At 38.9% G+C, this 15,829-nt stretch overlaps 1 protein-coding gene across 1 annotated transcript; it reads right to left on the reverse strand.

Annotated features, from left to right (window-relative positions):
• Positions 1-359: 359 nt before the first annotated feature.
• On the reverse strand, positions 360-2,429 carry LOC145101858 (uncharacterized). The gene is made up of 3 exons (XM_079039145.1): positions 1,334-2,429; positions 831-902; positions 360-749 (listed from the first exon to the last, which is right to left on the reverse strand). Exons 1-3 carry the CDS (start codon positions 2,144-2,146, stop codon positions 744-746), a joined length of 891 nt encoding a protein of 296 aa, XP_078895271.1. The 5' UTR covers positions 2,147-2,429; the 3' UTR covers positions 360-743.
• Between the last annotated feature and the right edge of the window lie 13,400 nt (positions 2,430-15,829).

Below are 15,829 nucleotides of genomic sequence, written 5' to 3' on the forward strand. Positions count from 1 at the left end.
TCACCTTTTGTGCGGGACTACGTGGCCTATATGTTTTGACTCAGATTTATGGCCGTGAAATTTACACATGTTTTATTACGTAAATGCTATTCTTTTATGGTTGAAATTTACACTGTTTAAATTAATATAAAAAAGTGTTCTTTAGAAAATCCCATTTGATATATAAATGAATAATCATTAAAATATCGTACATGGATTATACCATAATTTGCATGTTTAGTTTATTAACTTTTTTCCTTTTAACTTTGGATTTTTTGCTACTTTGTACAAAACTACATCATCAATTTAAACTTTTGTTAATATACAAAAATATTGTTCTTTTGACATCATTGAGAAATGAAAATCAATACACAACAATGTCATACAGATCTTAATCCAAATTGAAATTGAAACTCTCAACATCATCACACAATGCCTTAATAAGATATAATATGAAAGTACACTGCCATAATAAGGAAACATTACATGGTACATTCCTATTTCTTGTATTTATCCCAATTTTTAATATGATAAGAATGTAACATGTATCACTGTAGGAAAGTCTTCGGCCATTTTATTAAGCTTATAAAAAGATAAAGGAACCATAACACAAAGATCCGATTATATACACCCGCCCGACCCGTTAATCTAGTCAAATTTTGGTTTTATTGCACCTTCAAACAACATCCAAAGAATCCGAGCCTTCCAACTTCCATCAAAAAGAAAGAAAGATTGATAACCCTCAAACTGTTATTAACCTACATCTATCCCTGAAACCAGAAAAGAAAAAAATTAAAAAATTAATCGGTTATTACAAGGAACAAGAAAACACCAAATGAATTTATATATACCTTTGTAGGAGCTTCAGATACTTTGTATGAATCAGCAGTAATGGAGTCGAGCCACAAACCAGGAAAAAGATTCTGCAAAAAAAAAAGAAAAATCAGAAACCATTCAAATAGAAAACACAATATTCTTGAGTGGCAATCAACAAATATTTTCAAGATTAGGTTTTTAAAATCATGTAGAAACCATCATGCTTTTTTTTTAATTTGCAGATGGATGAATTTCCCAAAATATTAAAAGGGAATACCATGGGTTTGGGAAGAATGAATGGTTTTGGAGAAAAAGTGATAAATATTGAAGGTTGTATATTTTGAAAACAAATGCAAATTATCTTTCAATCAATGGATTTGGGGAATCGGCAATTTGTGGAGAAATCAGTCGGTATCAGATCCCAGAAATGGTAAATTGAACGGATCATAACAATCCAAAAAAGAATCTTAAAATTGCAATTCATAGTTCATACGAAAAACTGGGATATGATAAAATCAACAGAAAAAGAGGAACTTACATCAAGTTGTCTCTGAATGGCCCTTGGTCTCTTCTTTGGCCTCCGAGACGGCTTTGATCCGGTCAACAAGAACACATCCTCTTCGATCTCACTACGGGAAAGCGGAATAGAAAACTTCTGCTTCTTCGACTTCCTCGGATCGCTGTTATTGTTAGTATTCAGTTCTGATAACTGTTTGTGGATATTAGTCTCGTGAGAAGTTTTAATCTCTTGCAATCGTGATGTGCCGATCTTCGGCGGGCCTCCAGTAGATTGTTTGTGGTTCATCGGCGGTCTTCTCGGCCGCAAATTCCAGGTCTTCGGCAATGATTCATCTTCTGCTGATGCCGCTGCTTGCGGCGGAATGGAATCATCCATTGGTGTGGATGAGCGATTTTCTTCCGCGACGCCGTCGTGTTGCTTGCTGTTTTCCCGGAAACGAATAGAGATCTTGTTAGATCTTCTCCCTTTGTTATTGTTTTCAACATATTTCGTAGATGATTCGGACATTATTCGTTTATCCGTTTTTTCCATAAACTGTGAAGCATCGTAGTTTAGATTAGCCTCGAACTCTAAATCACGCATCGGCGATTGCTTGTGAAGAAGCGATGGCCGCTGTGAAACACTTGACGGTGATGTTTGACGCCTATGAGAAGGAGCATGAGTATGCGACTTCAACGGCGGCGATTCACGCCATGGAGTGGACGGAGGTGGTGATGTAGAGGAGACTTCTCCGGCGAGTTTGCTGCGACCGCTGCGATTGTTGTTCCACGTCAGATGTGTCAACGAGAAGTTGTGTAGAAGTTGTAATTTCGCTGGTGCCGGCGACGCCATATCGATCAACAGCTTTTGGTTACAATCAGAGACTTATTCGATTCATCATCCAAAAAAAACTTATTGAGTGATGAGAATTAAAGAAAAACCAACAAAGGAATCGAAATTCCTAATTCCTTTCACGGAGTGTGATCGAAACTAAATGGGCGTGATATTGCTGCGATTTTCGAGATTCGATGAATGAGAAAAAAAAAATTGAGAGATCAGAGATATGAGAGAAGAATTGTGACCAAGGTTTTGAAGAAGTTCAAGGTTTTATTGAAGGAGAAAGCCTTGTTTTTGTATTCTTTATTGAACAAATCGCATGACATAATTTATAACTTATATTTCTTAGACTTTTATTTTTATAAATTCAAATATATATTTATTGTTGATATTAACGTGACAAATTTAATAAATAAAATTACGCATTTTAAATATAGATTTCATAAGTGTGAATATGAATTGGGGTATTGGCTCATGTCTATTAAAGTTTGAGGAAGACCAAATAACCATTTTTGGTACACCCCATGAAATAAAATAACAGGGTTGTCAAAAAAAATTAATTTATGTTATGTATGGCTAAAAAGATATTATATATGGATTTCAAGTTATTGAAAAAAAAAAAAAAAAAGGTGTCAGGCATATGATACACCTATAGTCATACCAAATCCAAACAAATGCTGGTACACTAGATGTCTTAAATTAGTATCACTATTCAACATAGTTCACAGTTGATAAATTAAAATCTCAATTACCATTTGCAACAAACACAAAACAAAATGTTAAAGGAGATATTAGGTTGGACGGACTATTGTCATAAAAGTTGTATTCTCTTTACTGTCACCGTTGGTGTTAGTTTACTCTTTACCACAAACGTGTGGTTTCATACCACACCTAAGGAGTGGTGTCACACTTAAATATTTCTTTTAATAAAGACAAAACTGCACAAATGGTCCCTGTGGTTTGTCGAAAATTGTCACTTTGATCCAAAAAGGTTTCGACTAGCACCAGTGGTCCAAAAGTTTGATTTTGTTGCGAGTTTGGTCCAAATTACTTTGAATTTTTTTAAATGACAGATTTGCCCTTTTTTTAATTTCATTTTCTATTTTTTTAATTTTGTTATATTTTTTATTCAAATTAAACAAAAAAGAAAAAAAAAAAAAAAGAAATTTGTTTTCAATCCTCCCTCCTGTAAACACCACCACCACCACCGATCACCATTTCCTCTCTCTCTCTCTCATTGGAACACCTCCGATCTCAACCCTCACCGACATGCTCTTTGTTTCTTCTCCGACAATGGAAACAGATCTGTAAATAAGGGTTTGCTTCGAGCTAGGTTTTGCTGAGGAACAATCAAGTCAGAGGAGAAGATGAAAGGCGATGAGAGGCAATATGTTTGCTTCTGACGGTGGTATCCCACAAACTGGCTTCCAGATCTGGGCGGAGGAGGATCTGGGCGGAGGAGGATCTGAATTGTCGCCACCAGATCTATCGATTCAAGCTTTGTAAGGATGCATTTCAGATTCTCGGAGGTGGCTTCGTCTAGAAACCCTCAAGATCGACGACGTTCCTGATCTGTAAACGTCGTTGTCTTCACAAATCGACGATGTCCTTCTTCTTCATTCAAAACCCTAATCCATATGAGATAAGGTGGCGGCGCTAGGGTTTCAGAAGTTGGTGATGGTTTTTGTCAAAAATTGGGGTTATGGATATGGTTTCCGGTGGAGAAGACGAACAAAGAAAGTGACAAAAGGGTCTCCGATGGTGGGAATCGATTAGGATTTGTTACAGGTGATGATGATTTTCAGATTTGTTGTAGGTTGCTAGTGATAGAGACGATGCGGGCTGAAGGTGGGGCTGAAGGCAGTGGCGCCAATGATGAAGATGGTGGTGGTGTCGACAATGATTTTGGATGACGGTGGTTTCCGTCGGTGACACCAGTTTCCGGCAATGGCACCGGATTCTGGCCTTTATGAAGTGTTCTTTATAGCCATAAAGAACAAACAAAGAGGGAATGAGAAATATTGGGGAAGAAGAATGAGAGAGAGAGAGAGAGTGTGTGTGTGTGTGTGTGTGTGTTAAAGAGAGAGATTTATTTTTATTTTCTTGTTTTTTTAGAGAGAGATAGAGAGATTTATTTTATTGTTTTTTTTTAATCTAAAAATAAGGAAAACAAATAAGAAAAAAGATAAAATATATTAGCAGGGGCAGATCCGTCATTTTGAAAAAAAAATAGAACAGATTGGACTAAAGGCACAACAAAATGAAAGTTTTGGACCACTGGTGCTAGTCCAAACCTTTTTGGACCAAAATGGCAATTTTTGACATACCACAGGGACCATTTGTGCAGTTTTGTCTTTAATAAATGAAAAGGACCAATCAAAAGGAAATAAGAAAAAAAGAAACTAATCATATTGTTTGAAAGAATGCTCCCTTAAGGCATCTCCAACCCACCCTCATACTCATTTCTTCCCCCATTTCTCCCCCCATTCTTCTCCAACCCTACCCCATTTTCACCTCCATTTATATGGGGGAATACTATTCATATCTCCAAAAATGGAGGTGAAGTTTGGTTGTCAATTTTAGTACCTCTCATTTTTATTTTATACATTTCTAGTTTATTTTATCTATTAATTATAATTTAAATGCAATATTTAATATTTATAATATCATGTTGTATACTAATTTATATTAATTAATCATAAATATAGAGTTTAATTAGTAGAGGGGTGTATTTGACAATATATATATATATATATATATATATATATATATATATATATATATATATATATATATAAGTTATAAAAATGGAATATTCTAGGAATATACTTTTTGGGGTAAAAAATGGGGTAGAAAATGAAGTAGGGTTGGAGATGAAACACTATTTACTCCATTTTTTTACTCCATTTATGGAGGAAAAAATGGAGATGGGTTGGAGATGGTCGTAGAATGTCGCATTGTAACCCTTACCACACCCAGGAGGTGGTGTTCCTGCTAATATGATACTCAAGTGCGGCAAGGATTGCAGCCCACTCCTTCTGGTCTTACACCTTCGCTATTCAACAATGATTGCGGTACATCCATATGTGCTTTAAAAGTTAGATTCGTATCACTGTTCAAGAAATTATTGTTTTTTTTTAACCACAATTTAATCTACTTTTATTGTGAACATAAAATCTCCTAATAAAACTAAATTCAAACTAAAGAGGAAGAGGTACTAAATTCAAACTAAAGAGGAAGAGGTTGATAATTAAGATAGTTGGTAGTCATTAGATTTAGTGGTACTACCACCATACCAGTTCAATTGTAATTACACTGTATAATATAAATTTTGGAAAATTGAGTAACTGGTTTTTAATGGTACTGTAACGACGTAAATTCCAAAACAATTTTTCACTTTTTAAGAATGCATTTTCACTCATAAAAATTCCCAATACTCAATGTATCACATAACAAATCCATAAAATCACATCCCAAGATCAAATATAAGAAACTTCGATAGTGTGTACTGGTCATGCCGGCGCCTTCCCGCGATCATCACTGGTACCTGAAACACATCACACAAACACTATAAGCACAAGGCTTAGTGAGTTCCCCAAAATACCACATACAACACATACGCCTTCTCTAGGCTACAGTACAACCCTCCGGTCGATGTGTCTCAGCGGGACCCTCCAGTCCCGTAGCTCGTTGGGCCCTTCGGCCTGGTCTGTATCGTTGGACCCTTCGGTCCGATCTATATTGTTGGACCCTCCGGTTCGGTCTATATAATCACATGCCATACATATATCACATTGCACATAATCTCATACATACAAATAGCACACAAGACCCTCCGGTCTACACATATATACCACTCTAGGTAATGTATAGTGAGAAGACTCACCTCGGGTATCTCGGATAATCTCGCACACGAACACACTGGTCTAGCCCCCGCCTAAACACATAAGAAACACTCTCAAATAAATAATGGCTCTCAAAGGCTAGATTAAATCCACTATACAATTCCACAGAAGGGTAAAAGACCATGTTACCCCTCCCAGACCCAAAAGTCCAAAGGTTGACCAAAACCTTAAAAGTCAACGGAAGTCAACAGGAGGCAGTACGCGGCGCGTACCTTCTCTGTACGCGGAGCGTACGCCGGCGAGTCACAATCGAGGCCTCAACCCCTTACGCTGCGCGTACTGAGAGTTACGCCCATCATAAGTCTCAATTTCAGCCTTTCCTTGGTTTTTGGTCTTAAACGGTTAAGACACTCAATCAACTTTCAAATCTGACTTTTTCTAGGCCTCTTATCCCATAAAGTCGGAACCTTTAAGCCTTTGCATGGATGTAAAGGTCCCTACACCCTCTAACACTTTTCTTCCTCCTCAAAAGGTTTAGATCTCATGTATGGCTCAATATCCACGTCCAAGATTGCATTTTTATGAACATACAATTCTTATAGTCCTGAAATATAATACATCTACGCCAATGGAGACCATTTGCTCATAAAGTCTCCACCTTGGGACCAAAAACCCTAGAAATTGGTCCAAGAAGCACACAACACCAAAGACAAGGAAAGTTTTGAGCTTTTTACCTCAGAAAGAAGCTCCAACCTCTGTAAAGCTCGGATCTACTCTTGTCCACAAACTCCTAGCTTCCAAAATGGCCTCTTCTTCTCTTCCACCACCTTTAAATGACACTTTGAAGCTTAGAACACCAACACACTAGCTAGAAACGAAGGAGGACTCTCTATTAGGGTTTCACTCTTTGAAATGGTGGCTGAGGTAAAGGCCATTCATTCCTTTTATAGTGCACAAGCCACAAATTAGGGTTTACATCTGGTCTTGCTACGCCCAACGTACCCCTTGGTACGCCCAGCGTACCAAGGCGAGTCCGCGTCCAAATTAAGCGCGCGAGTACGCGCAGCGTACTCTTCAGTACGCCCAGCGTACTCACTTGCCTAACATTTCAAGTTAAGGGCTTAACTTGACAACCGTGGAAAAGGAGAAGGGTTTAAGAGACACACCTGAATTCGGGATGTTACAGGTACTTTAAAATAAAACCATAAAACAAAAAAAAAAAACAAAGGAAAATAACCATTCAGTCTGCAATGGCATTTTTTGGACCCGTATTTCATAATCAATAAATGAGTATAGGGATCCGTACCGGTAATATGCCCCTATAAATAATATTTCGAACCCATTTCATACTTCATTTTGGAAAGCATTTCGAACACCAATCCAACTGAAAGAATGTTTTCTTCTAACAATGAAGAGGCCATTTTTTATATGTATGTTTCCATTATCTTTATAATTATATGTTTGTATTTAAGATTATATGTTAAAAAAATATATTTTTGTTTATTTTGTGTGATTTGATGCGATCACATGGGTATTCTTTGTTTTAGTGGTTTTTAGGTTATTGCAGGATTACATGTGGATATATGTATGCACTAGATCAACAAATCTTAAAAATATATTGATTCTAGGTACGACTTCGTAATACGAAGATCTTGTTCGGAAGATGTAGAACACGTCCAAAACAAATAGAACTGATCCAGAATGTTGACCCGAAATTCTCTTCCAGGATCTCCTCCGGAACATATATATGTTGATCTGAAAAGTTGAACCGAAACTGTGTTCCAGAATGGCCTCCATAACTTATACTTAAGTTCAGAACATGCATCAAATGCCTAATTATAATTCTTTTTTTTTTGTAACATGACAGAACATACGAAGCGGTTGTAACTACAACCTGTAGGCCTAAACTCGGTCGAGAAATCATGGTTCGTTCACAACATACACCACAACGTGCGACCATGTTTAGGGCATCTTGTTTTGGTGCTTATGTTAACATGTCAATGGTTGTCGAATGTCACTATTTACTCTTTCATTATCTTATGTGCAAGGAATACACTACTTATCATCGGGTTGATCAGGAGTAGCTTCTATTTTCGGTACACGACTATCGGGTTTGCTTTGACAGGAAAACTTTTTGCCTTATTACTAGCTTGCGGTTTGGGGAGTATTTCCACCCTACTTCATCTTCGATGCAGTTCAGACAAGATGTATTTTCATTTGTGTTGAATTCACATTCAGTGAAAGTTGTTGATGTTATGCATGTATTTAATAACTTATCGATGAGTTTTATAGGTTAAAAAAAATCTTATTTTGGCGGAAAAATTTAAACCCTAAGCTCACATGCAACCTAAAGGATCTATGTTCTCACTATGATTCGAAACAAACAATTAAATATCAAGAACCAGAAGTACATTGCTATTTTCGAAATTAAGAAAGGGATATTAGAAATTACATACCTTTAGTTTATTGTAGCAAATAAAGTACTATTCCTTCTTTATTGGTCTTTAAAAGCAAGCCCCAAAAGTCTCGTGTCTCTAATGGCTCACATCCAAACCCTAGCAGATTGGAAGCTTAAGAGGAGAGAGGATAGGGAAGGAATAATGTAACATCGTAAATTTCCAAACAAATTTTTCATTTTAAAATCATATAATTCTCATAACGCATTTCATAAATTCTCATTTATTTAGTTTACAAAACACATCTCCATAACTGTTTGATTAATAATTCAGGATCCTTAAAACATGACTCTTTCTCTGGTGTGTACAATCGAGATGGCGCCTTCCCCCGATCCTGATAAAAACCTGAAACACATAACACATAACACGGTAAGCACGAAGCTTAGTGAGTTCCCCAAAATACCACACACAGCTCTGTAGCCACTCGAGGCTATAACACAGTAAGACCCTCCTGTCAAAGTGTCTCAGTGGGACCTTCCGGTACTAACTCTGTAAGCTCTGAATAATACACAACATAAATCACAAAGAAATAATGCAGGATATCACAATACACAATGTAAGCACATAGGACATCCCAGTCACACAAAAATACCACTCATGTAAAGTATAGTGAGAAGACTCACCTCGGATGAAGAACAACCTCTAAAAACATTGTTGTTGCGCACCGGCCTCTAACTCTGATCCAAAACCCACAATTAACTCAATTAAGAACTAAGTCCAAACTCTCACTCATTAGGTCTAAGGGTAGACCACTAACCGGCCCATTAATAACCTAAAACCCATTGGGCCCACCAAGGCCCAAATAATAAATGGGCTCACCCGAGGTCCACTCTCAAAAATAAATGGAAAGCCCATATCAAGGGCCCAAAGCATGAATATATATTCCTTTGGTCCAATACTCTATTGCAACAAGCCCAAACTACAGGCCCAACACTCAAGGCCCAACATAAGACTTAGCCCAAAAGTCCACAGTAAGGTTACGCGAAGCGTACCTCCCTTGGTACGCTCAGCGTACTCACAATCCAGATTGGCCATCGGGGACACCGGGGTAGTACACGGGGTGTATAGGAATTACGCTCAGCGTACTCCCCAGATTCACTCTTTCTACTCACTTGATCTTAATCAGTTAAGACATTACCTCAAATCCCAGATCTGGACTCCCTAATGGCTCTTACTCCATAAAGTCAGTGACTTTAAGCCTTTGCATGGCTGGAAAGGTCACAAACACCCAAAACACCCACTCCCCTTATCTCAAAAATATCATAACTCATGCATGGCTTGATTCCAACGACCAAGATTGGATTTTTATGACATTACACTACTAATCACACTCAAAGGGGTTGATCAAAGTCTCTGGAGATAACTATCTCATAAAGTCTCCACCTTTTGGGTTTTGGACAAAAACCCTAAAATACTCTAATATGATGCTAAAAAAAAGAGTGAGAAAGATTGAAGCTTTATACCTCCATATGAAGCTTCCAATTCAGATATGCTCAGATCCAAGGCCTGAACTTCTCATTCCTTCTTCTCCAAAGCTCCTTCTTTACTCCAAGAACACACTAAGATCACTCAAGTCTCTCAAATGAACTCACAAGCTCCATGAACGAAGGATTAGGGTTTTAGAGGGTTTATTGACTGAAGATGGTGGCCAGGAATGAGGCCATCTCATTCTTTATATAGGGACACATCCAAAGTTAGGGTTTCCACTCTATACCTAGTACGCCCATCGTACTAGGTGTCTCTGCTTAAAAATCATGCACATGAGTACGCTAAGCGTACACATATGTACGCCCAACATACTCAGCTGCCACCATTCTCAAATAAGGGACTTATCCTGCCACAAATTCAAACTTCCATTGCTTCCTCGATATAACCCCGATTCCCATGAACCTCAAACCCACGGAAAGGTGACGAGATGCCCTATGCTTCTAGCAACTCGTCGCAACCCTGAGACCTTCTCATGCCCGGTTTGCAGCCCACGAACCCTAATCACGGACGATCCAAAACAGGATGTTACAATTCTCCCCCACCGACTTAGATTTCGCCCTCGAAATCGCTCCTTATCAACACATGGATTGAAACCAAACCCGAGAAACACCACTAAAAGGACATCACATACTACAAAAATCTCATTCAAAAGCACCTGAACCCACCAGGGACTCCCGACCCCGAAGAAGGAAAAACCCAATTACCGTTGTGGTACTCGATCTGACTCTCCAGAACTTGAAAACTCTAGTGGTCTGTCTCCCTGCCAGACCACCCTCGCAAAAATATCACGTTAATCGCCCATTCACTGACAGACTCTAAGAACACTCTTCCAAATCTAATTCTCTAAACGATCCCGATCGCAACTCAAAAGGAACAGAAAAGGTCATAATCCCCTAAGGACCCACCGCATGAACAACCATCAGAACTCATCGGAAGGAAAGAAACCCAAAAACTTAAACACAAGAAAAGATCATGCTTGCTTGGAAGTATCCTATGACATCTATAGACATAAGCCCCAGTTCCCTCTCAAATATCCCCTTCAACATTGAGCATCAGGTCAACTCCTGACCCAAAAGATGAACCTCCAAAGGTTACTCATCGCATACCGAAATCGTCTCACCAATTTCCTTCTCACAATAACTATCTTGGCTCATCGCGACACACAAGTCACGAAGTTTGCTTTACCCTAAGCAAATACTACAACCCCACCTGAAATCGTCTCACTTCCGACTACTACCGTCTACTACCTACTGGTTCCCTGCATCTCACGGTACTTCTCATACCAACGAAACCGATCCACTTCGGCCTAAGATATCAGATGGAGGCCAATACCCCCCTCAAAATGAAACCCATCCATGAATCTGAAACCTCATCTCACCTATTCAATACACAAATGGATCCAGACTCGAGCTCGAGAGTCTGATTCAACAAAAGAATTAGAACCACTCATTTCCAATCTGGTACTCAACTCATGACCCTAAATTCGCGGATTTATGCATACACAATCTCTTCAATTCCTTCCGATTACGATAATCCCTCCTCATCCCAGAGATACAACGATTCCTAAACGATACGGAGACCCCCATCTCACCCTTGTTTCGGCAACCAGGCTCCCGAATACTCAAGTAGTAAGGCTACCCAAGCCTAAGAACTCCTGTAACGCCCGTAGATCCGAGCTAGTCAACTTAGAGATAATAGGGGTCGAATTCGACTTTTCGACAAAAGATTATCGGGAATAAATAATCTTAACCACGTTGTAGAATATGTCTCAAGGGTTCCGTACATATAAATAACGCCGAAATCCGAGTTATAACAAAGAAGTTATGACCCGTCGAAGTTTCGCGACAGAATCGGCTCAGCACCGGGAGACGTAAAAAGTGAATTTACAATAGAGCGATTTTTAGCCTTAGCAATCTAAACTAAAGTCGTAGAATATGTTAAACCGCGGGCGTCCATAAAAAGAACACCCAAATCTGACTTCGTATGAGGAAGTTATGATTTTTCGAAGTTTCAGCTTAGCAGTGTACAACCCGAAAATTTGAATATTAGATCGAGCAGTTTCTAGCCGACACAACCTAAACAAGAATCAAATATCTCATTAATAGTAGCGTAACGGTAAAAAGACAGACGAAAACGGACGTCGGATGAAGAAGTTATGCATTTTTAACGAACCAATCCTGTCTCGGCCTGTTAAAATTATAAATTTAAAATAAATTCAAAATTAGCCGACGGAGTCTAAAAGAAAGTTGTAGAGTACATTCCCGCCTACGCGTGAATATAAAGAACGTCGAAAATGGAGCTCGTATACGAAAGTTACAAATTTTTGAAGTCGGAGTGTGAAATTGTGAATTTGTGAGGGGGGTGATGACATGGTCGCATCTCGGTCGTCGCTTTCTGATCACGCCTCGCTTCGGATGAAGGGCACGTCGCTCTTCGCATACGCGCTACATAGAAGGAACGCCTCGCGTTCAGATTCGCTTGGTCTCGGAAGCTCCATGTCGCCCCACAAAAGTTGCGCCACTTGTTGACCTTATCCGAGGCTACATCCCGCGTAGAGTTGCTGAACGCCCAACATTCCGAGAAGGCCCGCGCCAATAAAAGAGTTGTTGAGTATACAATATGTACATCTAGTTCCTTTGATGCTTGGGTCTTGGACTCTAGAGCATCGTATCATATAGCATGCAATCGTGACTGGTTCAACTCCTTCAAAGAGTGGAATGGCACAGTCAAGATGAGTGATGATTGGGTGAGCAGTATCAAGGGTAGTGGCATAGTGCAAATCAGGATGTATAATGGTATGTTGTTAGGAAACTGGATTGATGGTTCATCCCAGAACTTTGAAAGAATTTGATTTCTCTTGGCACTTTTGCGAAGGATGGATTGAAGTATTTTGGTGAGGGTGTCTGGTTAAAAGTCTCCAAGGGTGTTCTTGTAGTTTATGAAGGAAAAATGAATCCTCATGGGTTTTATATCTTGGAAGGTTGTTTGGTTAAGGGAAAAATGATTGTATCCCAATCCTTGGATCAGTATGATGATGAAAGAAATTTATGGAATCATAAGTTGGGACATGTGAGTGAGAATGGTTGTTTGGTGGAGATGCAACTTGAAATGCTAAACCTAGTGAATCATGTGTTCAAGAGATACAATGCAGGGTGAAGTTCAGTTTGGTTTAACACTCACGCAAGGGTCGAGTGTGTTCATTCAGATCTATGGGATCCTTTTCCTATGAAGTCTCATAGTGGATGTCAATACTTTGTGAATTTTATTGATGATTACTCAAGGAAGACCTAAGTGTACTTTTTGAAGACAAAGAACAAAGATTAAGTGCTTGAGAGGTTCAATGAGTGGAAGATCACGGTTGAGAAACAAACCAAGAACCATGTCAGGTCAATCAGAACAGAAAATGGGTTGGAGTTCTGTAAGGCTTTGTTTGACAACTTCTACAAAACAGATGGTACAGTGATGCATCACACCGTACAACTAACACCACAACAAAGTGGAATGGCAGAACAAATGAACCAAACACTGATGAAGCATGCTCAGTGCATGCGATTATCTGTTGATTTATCGGAGAAATTTTTGGTATCTGATGAGTAGATCTCCATCAACTGCAATTGATTGTAAGACTCATCAAGATGTGTGGTATGGGAAACCCTCTAAAATTCTGGTTTACGAATGTTTGGATGCCCTTCTTACGCTCATATGGATGATGGTAAACTGGAGCTGAGAGTAATGAAATGTATATTTCTAGGATATGAATCTAGAGGGAAAGGTCATCATATGTGGTGTATAGAAGAAGGAAAGAATCCAAAATTCGTTATTAGTAGAGATGTGACCTTTAAATCTGTTATATATAACCAAATAGGAGGCGGTACAAGTGTTGTGAGGAAAGATCAAGGTGCTAGCCATAAGGTGGAGTTTGAAACAGAAATCCTCCATAGTTGTGTGATAAATATGGAGCAACAAGGTGACATTGAACAACATAGACATGGTGAATCCCTTGAACAAACCAGGGAAGAAGTGTATATTGATACTGATGTCAGGAAAGACAACTTGAAGAAGCTTATGGAGAATGATCTTGTAATTAATGATTTATGAGCTGAAAATAAGATCACAAGGATGGAGATTCAGAGTGATAGAAGAGCAAAATGGTTATATATTTCTCACTACATTGAGAAAGTCTTACGGTTGTTCTATCGTGATCAGTCCAAACGTATTGGTACTTCTTTGGCGGCTCGAGGCAATCGAGGGAAAGCTCATTGGGAAATAGTCAAATGGATCTTGTGACACTCGAAAGGAACGCTTGATGTTTTCTAGTATATGGTGTCAATGCACGGCATAGAGACTTGGTTGGATTGATAAACTCAAAGCATAAAAGTGATTTGGTGATAATTAGATCATTGGCGGTTGGTCTCGTTCAGAGGATTCTTTTGAAGGTGGAGACACTTATCATGTTCTATGACATGTTATTCATTCAAAAGTCCAGTGCCAATGAGAATTTGAAAAACATGGTGACAAGGTCGTTCCCCAAAGAGAAGTTCAAGCTTTGCTTGGACTTAGTTGATGTTCGTAGGAGGTAAGTCCCTTCAGGGATGAATGATAGGAAAGGAGAGGAAATTATTGTTTAAGGTGAAGTTTAGAGGATATTCAAATCAAGGTGGAGATTGTTAAATATGACATGAGCATTTGGAGCATTTATATCGAGCATTTAAGTTCAATGGAGCACTTGGAACTCAATGGAGGACTTGGGGTTCATGGAGCATTTGACAAATGAACAGATCATCTAAGAAAGGAATGGATCTCCTAACATGTAACACCCGGTTTTTTAAAGTGTTTCGTTGCTCGGGGCTGCGGCCCAATCATTAGTTGTCATAAGGCTTAGGGCCTTGAGAAAGGAAGGATTTGGCCCATTCTGGATGTGGGTGTTGGGGTATACGCGATCCAAGTGTTTGATTGTGTCTTCGGAGGCTAAGGGTCTAATCGTAATTTGACATCTCAGTCTTCTAGGGATTTTGGATTCTTGTTCGAATTTTTTTTAGGTAATGATGAGTTGTTAGAAGCGTATGGATTCTTGTCACCTTTCCATGGATATAAAGTTCGTCGTAAATAGACTTGGAACGAAGAAGTTATAACCAAACTAAGTTTAGGGTTTTAGGGGTTCCATGAGTACGCGAGGCGTACTCATTGAGAACGCAGGGCGTAGAAGGTTGCATGGCCGCGAGTGGTTTGTAACTATGTCGGGAGTACTAAGAGGTACGCGGGGTGTACTCCATTTAGACCAAAACTCTATATTTTAAGGTTTGGCACTATATAAGGAATGTGATGCCTTAAAGCCCAACCACCCTCTCACCCTAAAGCAGCTACTACGAAACCCTAATCCATACTTGAGTGATCTTAGAGCTTAAAAGGCCATTATAATAGTATTTTGGTACTTTTGAAGAAGGTGTTCATTCTTGAAGACTTATTGGAGAAGATAGAGCTTTTAGATCCAGATTTACGCCAACTTTTGGCTCTCATTTGAGGTATAAAGTCTGAAACTTGGTGGTTATTTCCTTAGATCTCTTGTGTTGGGTTTTTGTACCTTTTGGTCCCAAGGATGAAGCTTTATGGTTCAAATCTGTTTCCTAGGCTTAGGGTTGCCACCCTTGGTGATATTTGAGTCCCTAAGACAGAAAGTTACCACCTTGAAGGTCTTGAAGAGTTTATGAATGAGTTAATGTCACTTTCATGGAAGTAGAATGCCATTTTTGGAGTTTGGGCTTATGTGGGGCATGCAAAGTCACCAAGTCACTGACTTTATGGGTTTAGACGTTAAGTAGAGCTCAGATATGTGATTTGGTCCCTTGGTTTGAAACATTAAGTGCTTAATAACAAAAAGGACTTAACAGAAGAGTACGTTGGGCGTAAAA

Source organism: Lactuca serriola, chromosome 4 (assembly GCF_051521515.1).
Source record: "Lactuca serriola cultivar US96UC23 chromosome 4, Lser_US96UC23_V15, whole genome shotgun sequence".
Classification (NCBI taxonomy): Eukaryota; Viridiplantae; Streptophyta; class Magnoliopsida; order Asterales; family Asteraceae; genus Lactuca; species Lactuca serriola.